This window comes from Convolutriloba macropyga, chromosome 4 (assembly GCF_964194025.1).
Source record: "Convolutriloba macropyga chromosome 4, txConMacr16.3, whole genome shotgun sequence".
NCBI classification, from domain to species: Eukaryota; Metazoa; Xenacoelomorpha; order Acoela; family Convolutidae; genus Convolutriloba; species Convolutriloba macropyga.
Genome location: NC_134471.1, coordinates 30146076 through 30170275, shown reverse-complemented (window position 1 = coordinate 30170275; position 24200 = coordinate 30146076). Strand labels below are relative to the sequence as shown.

The 24200-nt window shown below is 36.3% G+C and overlaps 2 protein-coding genes across 2 annotated transcripts in view; both read right to left on the bottom strand.

Annotated features, from left to right (window-relative positions):
* The window catches only part of LOC142337601 (cilia- and flagella-associated protein 298-A-like), a 364848-nt gene that overhangs the window by 34019 nt on the left and 306629 nt on the right, over positions 1-24200 (bottom strand). The gene's annotated exons all lie outside the window — the stretch shown is intronic.
* On the bottom strand, positions 17522-18711 carry LOC142338377 (uncharacterized). The gene has a single exon (XM_075388103.1). It carries the CDS (start codon positions 18637-18639, stop codon positions 17602-17604), a length of 1038 nt encoding a protein of 345 aa, XP_075244218.1. The 5' UTR covers positions 18640-18711; the 3' UTR covers positions 17522-17601.

Here is a 24200-nt window from a genome sequence, read left to right as displayed (position 1 = left end):
TACTGTTTGATCCAAACATTTGTCTAACATTTTGGTTAAAATTTTCAACCTTGTCTTCTCAACTTATCTAACTCAATAACATTTACAGCAATTGCGAGCTTTCATTGGACGAGCAGCAAAATCAAGGAGTCTTGGTCTAATCGTGGATACTTACAATGAGAACATATACGGATTGTATTGCACCAGTCCTGAAAAATATTTTCGCCATTTTTGCCTCTTTTGTAATAACATAAGAACGGAATGATTTCGAATCAGAGCTCAAACAAAGATAAATCCCATTTACGAACAAATGAGGCGCAATGATCAAATTATTAAATGTTTTTGTTTCAAATTATTATAAATGGCGTCAATACTGTGTTTGAGTAGCTGTTCTATAAACTTTGATTTATTTGATACTATATTGCATTCATATGACTTAGTGTCCGTTATTACAGGTCGACCTGACGTCCTAAGGAGTTACAAAAAGAACGATTTAGTGTTTTCATTTGAAAGCTTTTTGATATGAATTTAAAATTATTTAAAAAGACTTTTGAGCTTTTTTTCCTTTTATCTCATTTCTGTAAACATGTAGCTTAGTCTCAGAAGATAGGTCGCATCTTCTTTCTAGTGAACTGAAATTTCGTCCTTACTGCGGTTTTAAGTTTTAAGTAAAGCTTGTTTGCCGAGTTTTTATACGAGCATTCATAATTTTTTTGAGTGATAAACACTTGCGATTTTTTAGGCTCAGCTCATTGCTACATAAAAGACATTTCACAATGCTAGCAATACTCCTCTAAAAATTTCAAAAAAATTTCTCACACAAAGTAAAAATTTTGTCTGTAAAACACTTAGGTCTTTCAAACATTGGAAACTCTAATGTTCCGATCCACCTATTAGGGGGAGGAACTATATCCTTAACCTCAACTGGTTTTTTGTTCACTCAATTCTGGCCGATCGATATATTCAACGTGCAGAGAGTTGTGAGCGGTATCATTAAAAGCCCTTGCAACGTAGAACACATAATTAGAAATAATTTTCTGAATTCGCTTTTCCCCACGGAGTTATAGATGTTTTAAGTTTTGTGAATGTGTGACTTATTTCCGTTGTTTTTGTTCACATTTTCCGACTTTTTGCTCATTCTTTTTTCCAAGAGTCCTAAAAGATGTTAGATTGTTATCGGTAGTTTTATTTGTTTTTTAACTTCAAAGACAGAAGAGTATTGCTTTACTGTTTGATCCAAACTCTTGTCTAACATTTTGGTTAAAATTTTCAACCTTGTCTTCTCAAATTATCTAACTCGATATCATTTACAGCAATTGCGTGCTTTTATTGGACGAGCAGCAAAATCAAGGAGTCTTGGTCTAATCGTGGAATTTTACAATGAGAACATATTCGGATTGTATTGCACCAGTCCTTAAAAATGTTTTCGCCATTTTCGCCTCTTTTGTAATAACTAAATGACGGAATGATTTCGAATTAGAGCTCAAACAAAGATGAATCCCATTTACGTACAAATGAGGCGCTATGATCAAATTATTAAATGTTTTTGTTTCAAAGTATTATAAATGGCGTCAATACTGTGTTTGAGTAGCTGTTCTATAAACTTTGATTTATTTGATATTATATTGCATTCATATGACTTAGAGTCCGTTATTACAGGTCGAACTGACGTCCTAAGTAGATACAAAATGAATGATTTAGTGTTCTTTTAGTTGAAAGCTTTTTGTTATAAATTAAATTAATTTTAAAAAAAGACTTTTGAACTTTGCCTTTTTATCGCATTTCTGTCAACTTGTAGATTAACCTCAGAAATTAGGTCGCATCTTCTTTCATATGAACTGCAATTTCATCATTACTGCGGTTTTAAGTTTTAAGTAAAGCTTGTTTGGTGAGTTAAACGAGCTTTCATAATTTTTTTGAGTGATAAACATTTGCCAATTTTAGGCTCAGCTCATTGTTACATAAAAGACAGGTCGCATTTCAAAATGCTAGCAATACTCCCGTAAAATTTTCAAAAAAATTTCTCACGCAAAGTAAAAAATTTTTCTGTAAAACACTTAGGTCTTTCAAACATTGGGAACTCAAAAATTCTAATGTTCCGATCCACCTATTAGGGGGAGGAACTATATCCTTAACCTCAATTGGTTTTTTTCCGTCGATTCTGGCCGATCGATATATTCAACGTGCAGAGAGTTGTGAGCAGTATCATTAAAAGCCCTTGCAACGTAGAATACATAATTAGAAATGATTTTCTGAATTCCCTTTTCGCCACGTAGTTAGAGATTTTAAGTTTTGTGAACATAAACCTTATTTCCGTTCTTTTTGTTCAATTTTCTGTCTTTTAGCTCAATTTTTTTGCCAAGAGTCCTAAAATATGTTAAATTGTTATCGATAGTTTTATTTGTTTTTTAACTTCAAAGACAGAAGAGTATTGCTTTACTGTTTGATCCAAACATTTGTCTAACATTTTGGTTGAAATTTTCAACCTTGTCTTCTCAAATTATCTAACTCGATATCATTTACAGCAATTGCGTGCTTTTATTGGACGAGCAGCAAAATCAAGGAGTCTTGGTCTAATCGTGGAATTTTACAATGAGAACATATTCGGATTGTATTGCACCAGTCCTTAAAAATGTTTTCGCCATTTTCGCCTCTTTTGTAATAACTAAATGACGGAATGATTTCGAATTAGAGCTCAAACAAAGATGAATCCCATTTACGTACAAATGAGGCGCTATGATCAAATTATTAAATGTTTTTGTTTCAAAGTATTATAAATGGCGTCAATACTGTGTTTGAGTAGCTGTTCTATAAACTTTGATTTATTTGATATTATATTGCATTCATATGACTTAGTGTCCGTTATTACAGGTCGAACTGACGTCCTAAGGAGATACAAAATGAATGATTTAGTGTTCTTTTAGTTGAAAACTTTTTGTTATAAATTCAATTAATTTTAAAAAAAGACTTTTGAGCTTTGCCTTTTTATCGCATTTCTGTCAACTTGTAGATTAACCTCAGAAATTAGGTCGCATCTTCTTTCTTATGAACTGCAATTTCATCATTAATGCGGTTTTAAGTTTTAAGTAAAGCTTGTTTGGCGACTTTTTATACGAGCATTGATAATTTTTTTGAGTGATAAACATTTCCGATTTTTTAGGCTCAGCTCATTGCTACATAAAAGACAGGTCGCATTTCTCAATGCTAGCAATACTCCCCTAATATTTTCAAAAAATTTGCTAACACAAAGTCAATTTTTTTTCTAAAACATTTAGGTCTTTCAAACAATAGGAATTCAAAAATCCTAATGTTCCCATCCGCCTATTAGGGGGAGGCACTACATACATAACCTCGACTGGTTTTTTGTTCAGTCAATTCTGACCGATCGATATATTCAACGCAAAGAGAGTTGTCAGCGGTATCATTAAAAGCTCTTGCAGCGTAGAATAAGTGATTAGAAATGATTTTCCGAATACGCTTTTCGCCACGGAGTTATAGAGGCTTTAAGTTTTGTGAACATGTGACTTATTTCCGTTTTTTTTCACATTTTCCGTCTTTTAGCTCAATTTTTTTGCCAAGAGTCCTAAAATATGTTAAATTGTTATCGATAGATTTATTTGTTTTTTAACTTCAAAGACAGAAGAGTATTGCTTTACTGTTTGATCCAAACATTTGTCTAACATTTTGGTTAAAATTTTCAACCTTGTCTTCTCAAATTATCTAACTCGATATCATTTACAGCAATTGCGTGCTTTTATTGGACGAGCAGCAAAATCAAGGAGTCTTGGTCTAATCGTGGAATTTTACAATGAGAACATAATCGGATTGTATTGCACCAGTCCTTAAAAATATTTTCGCCATTTTCGCCTCTTTTGTAATAACTAAATAACGGAATGATTTCGAATTAGAGCTCAAGCAAAGATGAATCCCATTTACGTACAAATGAGGAGCAACGATCAAAATATTAAATGTTTTTGTTTCAAATTATTATAAATGGCGTCAATACTGTGTTTGAGTAGCTGTTCTATAAAATTTGATTTATTTGATATTATATTGCATCCATATGACTTAGTGTCCGTTATTACAGGTCGAACTGACGTCCTAAGGAGTTACAAAATGAACGATTTAGTGTTATTTTAGTTGAAAGCTTTGTTATAAAATAAAAATTTGTTTTAAAAAAAGACTTTTGAGCTTTGCCTTTTTATCGCATTTCTGTCAACTTGTAAATTAACCTCAGAAATAAGGTCGCAACTTCTTTCTTATGAACTAAAATTTCGTCCTTACTGCGGTTTTAAGTTTTAAGTAAAGCTTGTTTGGTGAGTTATACGAGCTTTCATAATTTTTTTAGTGATAAACATTTGCCAATTTTAGGCTCAGCTCATTGTTACATAAAAGACAGGTCGCATTTCAAAATGCTAGCAATACTCCCGTAAAATTTTCAAAAAAATTTCTCACACAAAGTAAAAATTTTTTCTGTAAAACACTTAGGTCTTTCAAACATTGGGAACTCAAAAATTCTAATGTTCCGATCCACCTATTAGGGGGAGGAACTATATCCTTAACCTCAACTGGTTTTTTTCCGTCGATTCTGGCCGATCGATATATTCAACGTGCAGAGAGTTGTGAGCAGTATCATTAAAAGCCCTTGCAACGTAGAATACATAATTAGAAATGATTTCCTGAATTCCCTTTTCGCCACGTAGTTAGAGATTTTAAGTTTTGTGAACATAAAACTTATTTCCGTTCTTTTTGTTCAATTTTCTGTCTTTTAGCTCAATTTTTTTGCCAAGAGTCCTAAAATATGTTAAATTGTTATCGATAGTTTTATTTGTTTTTTAACTTCAAAGACAGAAGAGTATTGCTTTACTGTTTGATCCAAACACTTGTCTAACATTTCGGTTAAAATTTTCAACATTGTCTTCTCAAATTATCTAACTCGATAACATTTACAGCAATTGCGTGCTTTTATTGGACGAGCAGCAAAATCAAGGAGTCTTGGTCTAATCGTGGAATTTTACAATGAGAACATAATCGGATTGTATTGCACCAGTCCTTAAAAATATTTTCGCCATTTTCGCCTCTTTTGTAATAACTAAATAACGGAATGATTTCGAATTAGAGCTCAAGCAAAGATGAATCCCATTTACGTACAAATGAGGAGCAACGATCAAATTATTAAATGTTTTTGTTTCAAATTATTATAAATGGCGTCAATACTGTGTTTGAGTAGCTGTTCTATAAAATTTGATTTATTTGATATTATATTGCACTCATATGACTTAGTGTCCGTTATTACAAGTCGAACTGACGTCCTAAAGAGTTACAAAATGAACGATTTAGTGTTATTTTAGTTGAAAGCTTTGTTATAAATTAAAAATTTATTTTAAAAAAAGACTTTTGAGCTTTGCCTTTTTATCGCATTTCTGTCAACTTGTAAATTAACCTCAGAAATAAGGTCGCAACTTCTTTCTTATGAACTCAAATTTCGTCCTTACTGCGGTTTTAAGTTTTAAGTAAAGCTTGTTTGGTGAGTTATACGAGCTTTCATAATTTTTTTAGTGATAAACATTTGCCAATTTTAGGCTCAGCTCATTGTTACATAAAAGACAGGTCGCATTTCACAATGCTAGCAATACTCTCGTAAAATTTTCAAAAAAATTTCTCACACAAAGTAAAAATTTTTTCTGTAAAACACTTAGGTCTTTCAAACATTAGGAACTCAAAAATTCTAATGTTCCGATCCACCTATTAGGGGAAGGAACTATATCCTTAACCTCAACTGGTTTTTTTTCAGTCGATTCTGGCCGATCGATATATTCAACGTGCAGAGAGTTGTGAGCGGTATCATTAAAAGCCCTTGCAACGTAGAATACATAATTAGAAATGATTTCCTGAATTCCCTTTTCGCCACGTAGTTAGAGATTTTAAGTTTTGTGAACATAAAACTTATTTCCGTCATTTTTGTTCAATTTTCTGTCTTTTAGCTCAATTTTTTTGCCAAGAGTCCTAAAATATGTTAAATTGTTGTCGATAGTTTTATTTGTTTTTTAACTTCAAAGACAAAAGAGTATTGCTTTACTGTTTGCTCCAAACATTTGTCTAACATTTTGGTTAAAATTTTCAACCTTGTCTTCTCAAATTATCTAACTCGATAACATTTACAGCAATTTCGTGCTTTTATTGGACGAGCAGCAAAATCAAGGAGTCTTGGTCTAATCGTGGAATTTTACAATGAGAACATATTCGGATTGTATTGCACGTCCTTAAAAATATTTTCGCCATTTTCGCCTCTTTTGTAATAACTAAATAACGGAATGATTTCGAATTAGAGCTAAAACAAAGATGAATCCCATTTACGTACAGATGAGGCGCAATGATCAAATTATTAAATGTTTTTGTTTCAAATTATTATAAATGGCGTCAATACTGTGTTTGAGTAGCTGTTCTATAAACTTTGATTTATTTGATATTATATTGCATTCATATGACTTCATGTCCGTTATTACAGGTCAAACTGACGTCCTAAGGAGTTACAAAATGAACGATTTAGTGTTCTTTTAGTTGACAGCTTTTTGTTATAAATTAAAAATTAATTTAAAAAAAAAGACTTTTGAGCTTTGCCTTTTTATCGCATTTGTGTCAACTTGTAGATTAACCTCAGAAATTAGGTCGCATCTTTCTTATGAACTGAAATTTCGTCCTTACTGCGGTTTTAAGTTAAGCTTGTTTGCTGAGTTATACGAGCTTTCACAATTTTTTGAGTGATAAACATTTGCCAATTTTAGGCTCAGCTCATTGCTACATAAAAGACAGGTCGCATTTCACAATGCTAGCAATACTCCTCTAAAATTTCAAAAAATTTCTCACGCAAAGTAAAAATTTTGTCTGTAAAACACTTAGGTCTTTCAAACATTGGGAACTCAAAAATTCTAATGTTCCGATCCACTTATTAGGGGGAGGAACTATATCCTTAAACTCAACTGGTTTTTTTTCAGTCAATTCTGGCCGATCGACATATTCAACGCGCAGAGAGTTGTGAGCGGTGTCATTAAAAGCCGTTGCAACGTAGAATACATAATTAGAAATGATTTTCTGAATTCCCTTTTCGCCACGTAGTTAGAGATTTTAAGTTTTGTGAACATAAAACTTATTTCCGTTCTTTTTGTTCAATTTTCTGTCTTTTAGCTCATTTTTTTTGCCAAAAGTCCTAAAATATGTTAAATTGTTATCGGTAGTTTACATTTGTTTAAATAGTTTTCATTTGTTTTTTAACTTCAAAGACAGAAGAGTATTGCTTTACTGTTTGATCCAAACATTTGTCTAACATTTTGGTTAAAAATTTCAACCTTGTCTTCTCAAATTATCTAACTCGACAATATTTACAGCAATTGCGTGCTTTTATTGGACGAGCAGCAATATCAAGGAGTCTTAGTCTAATCGTGGATTTTTACAATGAGAAAATATTTGGATTATATTGCACCAGTCCTTACAAAAATATAATTTCGACATTTTTTTCGCCAACGGCATGATTTCGAATCAGAGCTCAAATAAAGATAGATCCCACTTACGTACAAATGAGGCGCAATGATCAAACTGTGATATGTTTTTGTTTCAAATTATTATATATGGCGCAAATACTGTGAGTAGCTGTTTTATAAACTTTGATTTATTTGATATTATACTGCATTCATATGACTTAGTCTCCGTTGTTACTGGTCGAACTGACGTCCTAAAGAGTTACAAAATGAACGATTTAGTGTTCTTTTCGTTGAAAGCTTTTTGTTATAAATTAAATTAATTTAAAAAAAAGACTTTTGAGCTTTGCCTTTTTATCGCATTTCTGTCAACTTGTAGATTAACCTCAGAAATTAGGTCGCATCTTCTTTCTTATGAACTGCAATTTCATCATTACTGCGGTTTTAAGTTTTAAGTAAAGCTTGTTTGGCGAGTTTTTATACGAGCTTTCATAATTTATTTGAGTGATAAACATTTGCCATTTTTAGGCTCAGCTCATTGCTACATAAAAGACAGGTCACATTTCACAATGCTAGCATTGAAGTAAAGCGCAATTTGACATGAAATTTGACATCTTTTCACGATTATGGTTCTTACCGGTTCTTGCCACTGTTATTCGCAAATTTATTTTTGATTTTTGCCTATTTGATTTTTGCCTATGTTTGTCGTGTAGTGCAGTCGTATGGAGTATATATATTTTGGATAATGACAGGTGTCAACGCCTTTCTATGGAGGTAAAAATGAAATTCTAATGGTATTATGACTTTGAAACTAATTGTTATCTTAACGTAGTAGTTTTCAATTTTGCAATCTGTGCGCTATTGTCTACTTGCTACCTAGTCTCATCAAGGACAGGTCCTGTCTGTTTTTGGTAGAGTAAAAGTTAAATTGGTCGTAAGTAAAAGTTTTGGTCGTAAATAAGGTTTGTTTTCGTTGTTTCATTTTGTTGGTTGTTTTGTCTCGTAGTCCTGCTAATGGCAATCTGACCAGCCTTAGAAAGGGCGGTAAGATTATTAAGTTTAATAATCGTTTGAGTTTTAAGCAGTTTGATTTTTTCGCAAACCAATTATTTTCGAAATTTGAATTTTCGGATGTATTCTATCTCTTCCTTATTTCGAAAACTATTAAGTCAAACATGCTGATGAACGGGGTCGCAAAATTAGGAGCAAAGGCACAATGTCGAACCTCCTAGTTACTATTGTTGTTAACTTGACCGATTATCAACCGGTTGTCAATAAATACGACTAGACAATTAATCTAAGTTATTTTCCAATTTTGCCTGAAAATTTTAGGGCAACTTTGCATGATAATTTTGTACCTTCAAAATTATCAATTCTCCTAGTCTATGAAATATTAATGTTAGTTTTTAAACATCCACTTCATTGCTGCAGAAATTTATAGTGTTCTTTATCGGCTTAAAGGTGCGGATTTGGTGTTCTGATAGCTTCTTTATCTTCTGCTTAGAAAAATATTAATATTGTGCTTTCGCGCAGATTCGGCGAATCATTGACAGAAAAATTAAATTGACAGGACTCAAATGGCCCTTGCGGTCGACCAATATTTACAGGCAAAGAAATTTTTATCGCCAATCTGAACACATGGCAACCGTTTCCAATTAAGTTATGTTTTTTGTTTTCTTAGATAAATTTGTTTTGATTGTCACTTATTGCATAGACAGTGCTTCTCTTAGCCATAAACTCAAACTGGTTGCCCTAGAATTCGGAAATCTGGAACATAAGATTTTAATCTTCAGCTATATGATTTTTTCAAACATTTTTCCATTGCTGTGTAATAAAAAAGCGGGAAAAATTCAAAGGAGAAATTCCATTTCAGCTTTTCAAGATAGGCTTGATTTTTGTTGCTACTTTCAATTTTGAGAGAAAACAGCTGTTCTATTACACACTAAGCTATACGATTGCTCTTGAATCATTCAACGCTGTATTTACAAATGTAGTTATTATCAACGAACAATTTATTTTTAACTATTCATGGTATCGAATTTTTGAAGGATATTTTTGAAACAATTGAGTTTTGTCGGTCGTCTGAATTTTTTTTTACCTTATGGCAATAAAATGTGTCAAACTTATTTGCAATCCTCTCGTGTATGCTATTTGACTTAAGTCCTTATCGTTTCATGTTATTTTCTTCCAGCTTTCGAGAATTTTTTTTTGGTTTACCGGCTTTCTTCAGGAGTTTTTTCAGATAGTAGTTTCTCGTTTTCTCTTTTAGTTTAGGTTTCTTACATTGACTGTCATATTGGTCTTGTCATCCAATACGACTGACTGGCGAGACCGGACCAAAAAACTTTATTCGAAGTTTTAGAATTGAATTGAATCTGCAATTAACATATCAAGCAACATAAGCAATAAACGGGAAATTTTAAATTTTCTCCAATCATTTCTCTTTTACAGAAACTTTTAGCTTTGACATTTTGTGAGATAATTACATCAAATAAATGTTTCGTAATTTTCACCTTCACACTGAAGAAGATCGGATTTACAAAACAACAATAGGGTTAATTCCGGATAATACTTCATTTTTTTTTTAAAGTTAGAGCTCTTCATCTTCATGTAAACTAATGGCATCGTCGCCATCATCATTTTCAGCAATTTCAGCACCGCTGTCCCCCTTACCCTCCTCTGCACGTTGCTCTTCAACCAATGCCAATTGATCGTCGTCTGCTAGTTCCTCTTTCATCTCAGCTTCAGTGTCTTCAGAAACCATCTCAAGTTTCTCACTGCATCGGTCAAGCTCACTTTCTGTATTCGACACAACAGTCAATCCGTCCTCTGATATCAGCTCTCGAGACAAATCCTCAATTCCATTCCTAACTTCGTCCATTGATTGTATTGATTGTTCGTCTCTATTTGAGACCTCGGCACCCCCTTCAATCTGGTCATCTTGATCTTCTATCACGGCCGGAACAGTTTCTTGCGAGGGATTGTCACCATCAACACTTGACACCGGTTCAAAACTCAAGTACTCGTTGCTATTATCGTCCATGTTCAGATCTTTCATAACGTCACGTTCTTCGGCTTCTTTATCCGTATCCGCTTCAACCTTCCCCATTTGCGACACTTCTTTTGTTTGTTCACTGTCTACCTTTTCTTCGGACTCCGGTTCTTTCCTGTGCGCTGTTCTCTGATGCTCCTTCAACTTGTCTATACCTCCATACACATGTTGACAGTCCTTCGCGAAACATCCAAAATGCGTTTCACAGCAATGGTGAATCTGTTTCACGTGTTGTAGTAAATCATTAGCTTTCAGGAACTTTTCGTTGCACATGGAGCACTGCTGTGCGGTCGATAGTTTAGTTTTGTGTTTCAACTCTAAATGTGCGCTCAGTTCGTGCCTGCTCAAGAATTGCCTTTCAGCTTGAAACGTCGTCGCGTCGCACTGTGTACATTCCAACACAGAATCAATCCAGAACTTCTTAGAGCAATCTGTACAGTGAAGCAATGAGAAAGCGTCCAATTTCACCAATTTGCTTTTGGATTCAATATCACTTCTTCCAGACTTCTCCTCTACTTCCCCTTCCTCTTTTCTGTAATCTATGACGTTATCCTTATCTTTTCTGGGAGACTTCTTCGCGCTTTTACTGCTATTAGAAGTGTAACTCTTTTTTGACAATGTCTTCCGAGGCGAGCTTTCTCTGCTTTTGCTGCTGGACGACTTATACGTATCTCGCTTTTCTTTCAGATCTTCGACCGATTTTGTGATTCCCAAACAGTGTTCCAAATGACGTGAAATGTCATTTTCGGAATTGAACAACCAACAGCAACCTGGAGTTGGACATTTTTTGTGTGCCTTACAAAATCCATGAGTTTTGACATTATGCTCTTGAAGTTTTTCGGGAGCATCGACAAATACAGGATGTCCGGGACAAAGAAAACATTGGAAATTTCCAGAAACAGTCATTTTATGCTTCACAACCTGATGGGCTGACAACTCGCTTTGGGTGACAAATTTACTTTCACATTTGCCATGACGACAGTGGAACAAAGAAGGACGCGCATTTGTCATCAGGTTACAATCAGCACAATTCCACAAATATTTTTCGGACGATTTGACTAGTTTAGAAGCAGATTTGGATTTCTTAGGTTTCGATTTGTTTCTGTAGCTTGCGCCAGCAGAACAAGCATGCGGCTTGCCTGTTTCTTTGAAATGGAACACAAAATGACACGATCTGCCACCTTTGCAGAACGAATGTTTATTACAAATCCTGTGTTCACGTATTCTATGGTTTCCGAGGTCGCCATAATTTGAGAAACTGGCCTTACAAGAGTCGCATCTAATGGTACCGTTACTCTGCACATGCTTATTGTGTCGATAAGTTAAGTGCATGCTATATTCAGTGTTGTCAGTGAAGGGCAGCACATTCTTGTTAGCACAGAGGACACATGTTCTCGAAACGGTTTGTTCTTTGATTTGAGAACAGCAAGTGCACATTTTCTCCCCCAGGGGTTCCGAGGGTTCAATCGTGGGGTGATTTCGACACTCTGAGTTATTTTGAAGATGCTTTTTCAAACTGGACATATATCCGAACATTAAATCGCAAGCCATATTAACGCATACGAAGTGGTTATCGCAATATCCATGCTTTTCAGCTCGATGATTTCTCCACCGAGACGCCGAAAACGATGCAGTGCCTGGACACTGAGCACATACAAACTCCAAGTCGTTAGTGATTTCATCTTTTTTGTGGTCGAGTTTTAGATGAGCGTAGAAATCGTACTTATCAGCACAAACGGCGTTGCATTCTGTGCATTTATACAATCTGGTAGTATGCAAAGCATAGTCACACTTTTCACAAACTTTTACTTGGGCACTTTCGTAGACGAACCAAGGCCGTACTGAACAGTCCGATGGATCAACGAAGTCACATTCTTTCCTCAAATGAGTTTCAAGTTTGCCTTTAGACATAATAGTCTCACAGGGCACACGGGGACATTTAATATGATTCTTGCATATTTTATGCTTTTTGATTTTGTGCGCTATCAATCCAGGTAAATCATTCTTGAACGACTGTGGTTCGTTGCACCAGGTACATTTGAAATCACCTTTGTTTGAAATCCGATGTTGCTTTTCCAAATGATATGCATATTCGTCTTGAGTGTAAAACGTTTGCTGACTATCGACAGAGCATTTGTCGCATTTCATTTCAAAGCCTCGAGGAATAGCAATTGGACAATCGTTGCAACGGACCATATCCGCCATATCGACATTCGGTTTCTTCTCGTCTTTCGAAGCATCACTTGAGATGTGTCCAGCAAAAAATTCAACATTACTGGTCGAATCTGAGTGCTTCTCACGGGCATGAATTTTCAGTTGTTCAGTTCGTCCAACGATCAGTTCCCGACATCCATCGCTGCACTCGATGTGTTCCTGGCAGAAGTGAGTTGATCTGTGGTTCAGCAGTTCCTCATAGCCAGGAAAGACTTCAGTGCAGTACTCACACCCAATATCAGTCATATCCATAGAGCATCCATGAGCATCAATAGCATGCAATGCCAAGTCTTTCGCGTCAAAAAATAATAAATCACACTTGGAGCAGGTTTTCAAGGTCGGGTTATAAACCAGCGGACATTTTGAGCAATAAAACAGTCCTTTCCGTTTGTACTCGTCTTTATCGCCGCTTTGAATCATCGCTCGAGTAAGATCGATATTCTGAAACGTAGTTCTGTTTTTCTTGACATTGATTTTGGGCGCGAAGTCGCGAGGAGCCATGCTAACCACCACAACTTCGTCTTTTGCCGCTGCAAACATTTCAGTCGACTCGTTGACCTGCACAATTTTCAACTCGTCGTCTGAAAAGACGCCATCAGCTTCATCCATTAGTTTACTCAATGTCTCCTTGTCAACTCCTGGTTTTTTCTTGGGTTTGCAGTTATGACTAGATTTAGTAATATTGAAATCTTTCTCACATTTGTCGCAGAAGAATCGATTGTGTTTATTCTCCAGGTGGATTTTGTAGTTCTCCTTTGTGAAAAGCATGTCACAATGGTAACTGCATTGGTAATGTTCTTCACTACATAAATGCGTTTCAATTAAATGTTTATGCAAAGATTTCACATCATCCTGATCTTTCTGACAAAAGGTGCACTTTAAACTCATAGGTACTTTCAGCTGGTGTTCTGAATTCATATGCATAACAAGCTTTGTTTCCATCAGAAATTGCTTTTTGCATATTCTGCATGTATGCCCTCCGTTTCCTGGACACGAGAAATGACAGAGTCGACATTGAGTAATGTTGGGTTTGGGCAACTTTTCCATCTTGTCAGAATCCAGTTTGTAAGGTTTTGACGCCGCATCTACTTGAGAGCTTTTTGAACCAGATTTGGAATCACGTTTCGGGCTCAGAATATACTTATCATACCTGACTTCCATTGAGGGCGACGCTCCTTTTCGATTTGGAGTTCTGCTTCGAGATTTTCGACCGTGTGATACACTTCTAGATCTGGCGCGTACTCGCAATCGGGAGGAAGAGTTTTTCTCCGAAGCCGGAGATACATCTCTCGGAGGACTGCCGGTGTAATACAGTCCACCTTTGTACACTGGTAATTGTGTAGTCACAACTCCTCCTCTAAACTCCTCGGCATATAGATTAGACCGCCCCAACATTCTGCTCTTGGAGCTCTGATCTTTGCGCGATAAAGAATTCGAATTCTCATCTTCAAGTTGTCGGATTTCATTTGGCGGACTCTCTGCTCTTTGAGGTGATGGGCTGCGTCGGAGTTCAATAACTCGTTGTCTGGAAGCAGTCGTGCGAGTGCTAAAAGGATCGGCTGATGAAACCATTTCAAAACTATTCCGACTTTTCGCTATATCTCTGTTCCGACTACTACTTGACCCATAAGAAGACGAGATTATTTCAAGCGACGAGCCTATACCACTAGATGATTTACTGCTTTTTGATGTAGCAGGTTTAGAAAACATCATATCAATTTCTTGAGCTAGATCTTTTGAACCTGAGCTATTTCCCGTTGACGTAAGCTCGTCCCGACGTTTGTACGTTGGCTGCGTCTGGCCTGACCGGTTCCTAAAGAGAAACTCAAGAGCATTCTGTGGAGGTTGTTTCTCCTCGCCATCATCCAGAAGATTGTTGATGAAGCTTTGATTACTATCGAAAGTTCCTACAATCTCTCTCGCAACTCTTTTCCGCCCTAAATATGGCTCTGGGGATGGCGAAAGTTGTCGCTTTGATTTTGTGCTTGACTCATTCCTCTGTTGGGATAATTGTCCTGAGCGACTTCCATAGGACACGGATTCCGTTTTTTCATTCGGGTTTTCCGGTGAAGACGTGGAATGGAATATTTCCAGGTGTTTTTCAAGTGAACCGCTCAACAAATCGTTGCACTCAACACAAGCGTGACAAGAATAGACATGTTCAGCTAATGCTCTGGAATGTGTTCCTAAGACCAACGTTTTACATCCAAACATACACTCTAAATGTTCAAATTGGCACATGTGATTTAACCGAAAGTGGGCTTTGAGGGCTTGCGGGTTCTTGTAAAACACCTTTCCGCAAATTTCACATTGTGTATGTTCGTCATGTAGACTTCCGTGTTGTTCCAGCTCATGAACGTAAAGGTCTGGTTTTGTCTTGAACTTTTGCCCGCATCCATTGCATGTGAATTCACCCGGAGGATATGCAAGCTTGCACATCATACACTTGTACCAGGCGTTTGGGGCCTCTTCTTCGACTCTTACTGGCTGTGCGACGGTCAAAAAAACAGCAGTCGACAGTGATAACCCCGTCCACTTTTTCTCAGAAATTAGACGGCTGACAAAACTTTCCACATACTGTTGATACTCGTATGGAGGAACCGACAGTTCTCCCAGCGTTCTTTTGATGCTAGTAATGAGTCTGTTAATTCTCATTTCCGATGTCATGTTTGTCGCTTTCAAAACAGTTGAGTATTCATCGTTTAGCTTTGCTACAATAGTAGCATGGGAAGGTTTCTCTTGGACTGGCGGATCATCATCATCCACTAAGTCAACCAGTTCGTAGCTTTGAGACGTTCCAGGTTGGTCACTTTCCCGCATCATCCGGATGTACTTCTCTTTGCGCATATCAATAACTCTTTTCACACCTTCGCTCATAGGAGGCGGGGCACCCATAAACGACGGCCTTTCAGCTTCGAACTCCTGTTCCATAGAGCTCTGACCACTTTGCTGACCAGCATTGGCTCGAAAACTAGCAAATTTTGTCTTTTTATCTGGTTTAAAGCTGTTGTAAAGGTATGCATACTTCGGATCAATGGGCGCTGTCGTATTTGGCATACTTGTATTGGAGTAATTAGGAGCTTGGTAACTGGGAGCTGTACCATAGTAAGCATTGTATGATTGATAGCTTTGGGGGTTGTAGGATGGTTCATTTTGGGCCTGTTGACGCCTCAGCCAATCAGCTGGATGCATATCGCAAAACTGAAATTAAGACCACTCTGAATTTATCAAACTCTCATAAAATAGCTAGTTTCAGAATAAGCCATGCACCACAGTTCAATTAACTTTAAGCAATAAAACACTTCTAAACCTCGAGCAAAACGTCGATGAATTCAGAACGGACCCGCTGAAAGAAATATTGTTAAAATATTTCACCAAAAATTAGCTAGAAATTAATTAGTAAGATAATTCCCAATCTATCAGCATCTCTGATATCCACCCGAGGGATCGGTAAACAATTTTTTGATGCTAGATTTTTAAAAATTGAATTTCCTTCTGATAAAATAAATTTCCCAAAAGCTAGCACGTTTAGTTGCTTTTAGCAAAAATAAATGTCTTTCCTCGGATTGTGACACTGTTGTGATTTTGTTTGAATAATTAAGAAGGATAGCAATCACTCGGGACAGTTTTCTAAATAGTTCATTTTTGTATACATCTATACCAATACTTTCTCCCATTTTTTGGGTTAAGGAGTTTATTTTTGAGCTACCTTTTAAATGAGAAAATATAGTTTTTCGGCCGTTCCTTTTTGAGACACTTGAATTAAGTTAACAAGCGAAACCTTCGTCAAAAAACTGTAAAACGAGAGAAAAATTCGTTACTTTCACCGCGGCCCTTTTATTTCCACTCTAGTCTATGACTCAACCGAAAGTAAATTCACATGGAGGCTTCAGAGTTGCTGTTTTTCCAAAAATCCAATTTTCGGGGCACCAAAGCAAATCCCTTTTTTCACTTTACTGGTTGAACCATTACTTTAACAATCCCTCATTGAGTAACAGTACTTTCCTTATTGACCTTGAAAGAGTTTAGAGTAACCTAAACTGACCTTCATAACGCCGCAGAGTTATAACCAAAACGTCACGGGCAAATCGGCCCGATCTGCATCTATTGTTCGTTTTTTCTATGTTAATACATCGAAAATGCAACATTTTTGCAAATAGATACTTTAGCAAAATCGGGCAAAAATGAAGGGAATTGAGCAACCCGTGTTCGCAAAATTGTCCCAATTTCGACCACGGAATTGAGATACAAGCTGTATATCTTATTTTTCGCGCGCTATGTATAACTACCCTGCTCAATTTAGGTATTTCTTTTTCGAACTCACTTTAACTCTATTCCGCAACGGAATGTTTCTATAATCCGCAGTTAATATTTTTAATCGGCAATTGTGCCCAACTCATTGCACGCTTTTGAGCAAGCAAAAGTGGTTTTTTAAAGCGTAATAATATACCATATACGGCTTAGATAATTTAACTAACATATCGTGGATTAGTAAGGCTCAGAGAGTTGATCAGCGACCTATTGCCCTTCGGGCTTTACCTGTTTATCCCATTTTCGAGGAAAAAATTTCAAATGGTCAGAGGAAGAAACAAAACTTTAAGTCCGTTTTACAAAAAAATGCATAAAAAGACAAGCAGGACAAACATAACTGCTACAAACATTGTTGAGCGCACTTAGACATGGGAAATTTTTACGACGAACAAAACCGCTACCACGCCGCAAAAAGCTTTTCACTTTTCGCGGCCCTTCAAAATAGCCGTATCTGCTGAATTGTTCATAGACTCTATTCAGCGGTTCGAAACTTAACACTAGCTTTAATTGAACACAAAAGTATACCAAGAAATAATCTAAATAAAAAGCTTCAAAATTAAAACCATGAAGTTATCTGAGACCAAGTTTTTTCTTCAATTTCTCCTTTTTCCTCACTTGGTGGATGTCCCGTTCTTGCCAGCTGCTCTTTCTCAGTTTAATTGGACGATTTCCAACATACTTTCCATTCATTTCTTTCATTGCACGAACATAATCATTGGAATCGGAAAAACTCAGGAATCCATAACCTTTCGTCTTATTGGTTCTCTTATCCCTTACAACCTTTACTTTCTGTAAAGAAGGATAATTTGAGAAAGCTCGTCTTAGGTGCTCATCTGTAACTTCGTTACCAAGATCTCCACAAAATACCCGGAAGTCACTCAAGTCCCAGTCAAGTAATGACGGATCCTCCCATGTTTCGCCTCCTGCCGCTCTAACAAATTTCTTTGGTTTCGAGGGTCCCGCTTTTTGCTGACCCGAGTTCGAAGATGTTGACTGGGAATTTTTGGCAACAGCCGAGGCGGCAAAACCACCAGTCAAACTCATATTGTTAACTGGGGCATTCAGCGACTCAGCAAGTTCCGGAGGTAGCGTGACTGGCTGTGGGTTTTTAATTTGCGGTGCAATCGGCACAGGACCAGGGCTCGATACTGGATTGGGCTGTTTCGGCGTCTTGTAAATACTCGGGCTAGATTCAATAATAAGGTTACTTGGTTCATACTTGACCCAAGGTTGATTACTATTTATAGTGCCGGGTAAATTACCAGTATCGATTGGTTTACCTGGGAACAAGGGCGTCGGATGGATGGGGTTCCCCACAGGGTGGTGTGGTCTGAAGTTAGGTGCCATACTGACTAAACCATGCGCAGGTTGTGGTTGTGTCATCGAGAAACAAAACGTCGGTGGTCTTGGGGGAGGTGCTAATGGGACCACTTGTGGTCTTAACAGTACCTGTGGGGTGAAAGCCAAAGTTGGTGCTCGAGAAGGGAAAGCTGGAGGCGGAGCCAAAGGCGAAGGCTGTGATATCTGCTGCAACGAGGAGAGCTCCTGTTCAAATTTGGACATTTCGTCCTCCAGAGAGGAGCCATTGCCAATGCGAGCATTTAACATTGCCAGACTTCTCTGAAATTCAAAAATCAGATGCGACTTCGGTTGATGAATATGATACCAAAGTTCTTTAGAAACTTCAATATCAATAGAAAACTAACTTTACCACTAAAGCTTTATGCTAAAAAATCATAAACATACCCGGCAGATTGCCGGAAAATAGCCGCCGTTGATACCAATAAGCATGATTGGGATTGAACGAATAGATTATATTGAAAAAAATTTTGTACAAAAATATTTTTTAAGTTCGATTTATTTTGATGGCATTTCGTAGTTGAACATACTTCTGTTTCTTAGAGAGAGGCTACAGGGGCTACTATCAACACCAATAAGCATTAGAGGTGGTAACTAAGACTTATAGGAACGACGTTCAAATAGCGGGCATCTAAAATTGGGCTTTATGGGTTTATCCCGTTTCTATTTCTGACTTCAATTTTTTATACCGACTCTGTTCATTTTGAATTGCTTTGCTTAGCAACTGATGTTCAAATTCACTTTTAGCAGAATGAGAGAAGAGAGAAACTAGCCTAGAGAGGTCAAAAAGATTTCACGCAAAATGTCGAAAAAGCGGCAAAATGGTAAAGCGAAAAAAGTTTGACGAAGGAAAAAAAAATACGAGCGCAATAATAGCCGGCTGAGAAGATGAGGGCGGCTATTAATAAAGAATATACTACCGAAGCAGCATAAAAAGCTGACTAGAACCTCAACGGCGGCACACTGTATTAAGAGCTTACACAGAGCTCATCAAATTAGTCGCACAATCATAGCCGTCTTTTGAAACGAACGGGTAACCAAAATAGCGAAATGTTCTTCAAAACGGCATTAACGCAGGCACTCAACATCGTCTAGTCTAAACCTGATACTATATCGCAGTTCTAAGACGAAATTTATTTAAACAACATACATCTAGTCTGAAGCTACAACAACGCCTTGCAAGCACTCAGGCAAATTATTGTTCCGACCCCACTTGTGGGGGGAGGAACTATATACTCAAATGTGTTTTTTTTTGTTCCGTGAATTTTGGCCGACCGATATATTCATCGTAGAGAAATGTGCGTGGTATCATTAAAAAGCTCGTCCAGCGTAGAATTCGAAATTAAAAAGATTTTTTTGAATTTCGTTTTTTTCGAGGAGTTATCGAGGTTTAAAGTTTCATGTGAACACTGGATATTCGGTTCACTTTTGTTAACTTTTACCGAAATTTTCGTTCGAATTAACGTTTTTTCTACGAAAAATTTAATTCAAAACTAGATTTCACGCCAAAAAGTAAATCAATTTTAGTTTTTTAATAGACGGAAGGAGATAATAAAGACTAGTTCTAGTCTTACAGGGAAGTTTAATATATAAAAATTCGAATTAGGTTTGGGAGCTCTTTTTTTTTAAGAAAATTTTGCAATTTTTTTGTTTTTCAAGTCACCTAGAGACTACTAGACACTTTTAATATCGAAGTTCCGTTAATGACAAACCTCTTTTACGATAAAATGAAGCCCAATGAACAAAAAATTTGTTTCGAAGGGATCGCTCATGTTTTTTTTTTTGGACTCGTATCTCAAATTTTGTAATTTCAAATGAAATTTTGATTTGTTTTTTGAGGTTTTTCTTAAAGTTTTATAATCCTATGGCATAAACTTGTTGACTAAAGGTGCAATATATTTGCTAATGAGCATTAAGTGAACCTATCTAGTGCTGTGAGTGGACAGCTAAGGGCTGTTAAGACTTTGAAAATAAATTTTCGAAAGTTTTTTAAAATTAGTAAATCATAAGATTATTTTTGTGAACTTTAAGTTCGTCTCAGTAAAAACAGGATTGAACTCCTTCATACCACTGCAACATAAGTTAATCTAATTGGCGGCCTTATCAAATAACTAATGGTTATACGTCTTCAATGCCACAAGATTTCAAATTTTTTAAAAATTTTTTTGGAGATTTCGTTTTATTGGTTCATTTTAAAATCTTATCACGTCATCCTAATATTAATGGCTACATCTTCCTTTAGTGAAGACGTCCAAAGAATCATACATAAAACTTTCTGAGAAAAGAATATCGTTTAAATGGCTTCACTACTTTCTTCCATTTTTCTAAAGAAATTTTGGTTTTTGCCTGTATTTGTTGTTTTTTTTCATAATCATAAGACATATTGTGATGTCTTATTGATTACCTAGGCATCATAAACATCCTTGTATTCACATCGTGGCGTATTCTTTGAATTCCTATGAAAGCTTTTGAGTTTAATGGCTGTTAAGACTTTAAAAATATTTTTTTATTTTTTTTGAACATAAATCAATCTTAAGCTTATTTTCGTGGATTGTAAGTCAGTCTCGGTAATGACAGAACCGCTTTTTTTCTACATCAGCAACAATTTATCTAGTTAGTGGTTTTGTCTTCTAACTATTGGTTTTTTTGACTTCGGTGCACGACTTTTCATAATTTTTATAATTTTTTGGATTTTTTTTAGTAATTTTGGTTCCTTTTGAAATCGTATTACATTATCCTAATATTGATAGCTCCCATTGGCTTACTGAAGACGTTCAATGGATCGTTGAGAAAGTTTTCAGAGAAAAAAGCTTATGGTTTAAATAGCTTCGACACTTTCTTCTCTCAATTTTCTACCGAACTTTTGGATTTTGCCTGTTTTTGTTGTTGTTTTCATTGTCAATGACTTGTTGTAATGTCTTATTGATCAATTTTGAATGACTAACATCCTAGTCCACACATCATCTAGGCATAATTTAGCGTATTAAATGCCTTCCGTTGAAAGCTGTAGAATTTTTTGGCTTTGATACTATGGGTTTTCTCAAAAATTTCGTGGTTTTGATGTATTTTTTTTGCCATACGACTTATTGTGATGAGTTATTGATATCACTTGAATGAAACCTATGATTGCTATTTCATCGAGGCAGAATTTAGTGTGTTTAATGAACTTAAAATGTAGCATTTTTTTTAAATTCAAACATCTATTTTTGTCATCTCTTCATTTGGTTGACAATTAGGTCAAAAATGTAGATGAGCTCGGGTCGGAACATCATGTGCGAACGCACATTAACGAGCCGCCTTGTTTCTTAAGGATACAATTGGCTGGCTCAAAGTGATTGAAATCTTAGAATCATGAGAACACGCACGACTAAGAAGCTTGTACCAATTTGCATTAACAAATAAAATAAAAGCGGGTATAACACTACCAAGATTACCTAAATTGAGAAAAAAATATTGTCGAGCTCTTTAAAAATAGCTAAGTACTGAAACTGTCAAGTAATTTGAGCCATGTAACATTGTTAAAAGTAAATTCTCTAAAAAAAACTTATAATGACGGAACTAGAGGTCGATTTGATTAATCTCTCATTTGGAACACCAAAGCTTAAAAACCTTTTGAGCAATTTACTCGACCAATCTTTATACAATTAACTTCATGCACCAGTTCCTAATATACTCGGTCTATTCAATTTCTCCTGGTTTGCTTTGAACGCTTTCACAGGGCAAAAAATGGTTGCGTTGAAAACTCTTAAATTGCAGTCAGTGGAAACAAAGCGTGCCGTAAGTCAGAAATTACATCATTGCAAATTTATTACAAACAAAACCGCGGACACCAGCTTTGTTAGCCTATACCTGATGTATTTGATGATCCTCATACATAGAATAGAGCTGCCATTTAATGCACTCGGGTTTTACCAGACTAGCTCTTTTCTCCAGGCCAAAAGTCGCAAAAATTGGTCCGAGGAAAAACTATCAAGACAAAAAATCGCACCCAAAAAGACCAAATGACAAAAATTATGGTGGCTACAATAGTCATTTGAGAGCAGTTAAGTAGCAGGACAAATTCTCAACGAAAAAAAATTATTGAAAACCAAAAATGCATCCATAAGGAGCATTAAATACACTGGTGAAAAGGGAACGAAAACCAAATCAATTAACGGCATAAGAACCAAAATTCTCGTAAAAACCAAAAAATTTGTTTTTGCTCTGCTCTAAAAGTATCGTATACTCAAATTGGTTTACCGTAAGCTGTTTGTTATTGCACTGCTTTAACGTTCTCGTATCTTCGGAAAAACTTAACGCATGACTGAGCGCTCACCAAAAGTAAAGTCCAAGTCAATTACTCGATGTTAGGAGTCTAATGTGTTTGGTGGATTAACCTCGATGCTGTTAGACCAATACTTCCCCATGCCAAAACAATCAAACTCGCATGTTAGATGAGATAGGAATATTGGCTGATACTGGTTGAATTGACCAAATAGTGTCACTCGTGCAGGAATCATCCTCTTCGAATCAATTTTGCGTGGGATGCGGCCCCCGAGGGTCACCAGTCCTGTTCACCATATCGTATACTCAAATTGGTATACCGTAAACTGTTATTGCACTGCTTAAACGTTCTCGTATTCTCGGAAAAGCTTAATGAATGACTGAGCGCTCACCAAAAGTAAAACCCAAGTCAATTAATCGACGTTAGGAGTATAATACCCGGTGTTAGTGGGTATCGTTCAAAAAGTCATTCAAATAGTACAAAACAATTAAGCAAATATTTACGATATCACGCCACTGAACCTGATCTCATCACACAAAGTTAATATCAATGGTTAGAGTTCGTTGCATGACATTACAAAAAGCAGTCTGAAAATTTCACGCATCAAACTGCTTGCATTAAACATAAAAATCAATTTAGCGCGAATAAAATTACCACTCAAAATTTACTTCAAACAGACACTTTATAAAGACGGCGTGACCTGTCTTTGGTTCAGATAATTTAAAGCATGGGAGTCCTCACGAGTAAGTTGCAAAATATCGAAATGCTCTTCGCAATAACTTATAGTCTTTTTGCCATAGCACCAATTATTAAGGCCCTGATAATAAAACTTCTCCATTCGTCGAATATGGGTGACATCAGGGCTCCATACCAGTGAACCGTACAAAAAATCAGAATAAGTTGAAAAACCCACTTTGACAATGTTAGGCAGACTATATGGAGCATTATGCCACAAGTAATCGAAATTGCGCCCAGCTTTTGATAACTTAGATTGTATATGAAGATGACACCCCAAGAACTTAGTCAGATGTTGAATCCATATAAGTGACACTGACGGTAGGGAAATAGAGATCCATTACTAACGCTAGAGAGCTGAATGAAAGCACATTTAGCCCTACGATAAAGAGATCAAAGAAAAATTTACATAACATTACCAGCAGATTACTAGAAATTGCCCCAAAAACCGCTGAGAACTGTTAAAATTTTGCTCTAAAAGTGGAGAGAAGCATGCTAGAGTCTATCTTAGAATTTTTCCCCTAGCATGATATTCGAGAACCTTAATAACTTGCATCCAGTAATATCCAACCCTGCTTATCAAAAGGGATCTAAGTTGGGTGCACTCGTTTGCTCTAAAAGTAAAGTTGTTTTCATAGCATTAACAACTAATATCATAAAAATTAACCAAAACTGATATAACAACTAATTAAAGTTGGCGCGTGTATATATATCATTTTTGGAGTAAGGTAAGTGACAAATGAGCAGAAACGAAAGCAGAACCGACTAACGTTGAGCGAATTGCTCTCAAAAGACTGGCGAGCGGTTGGTT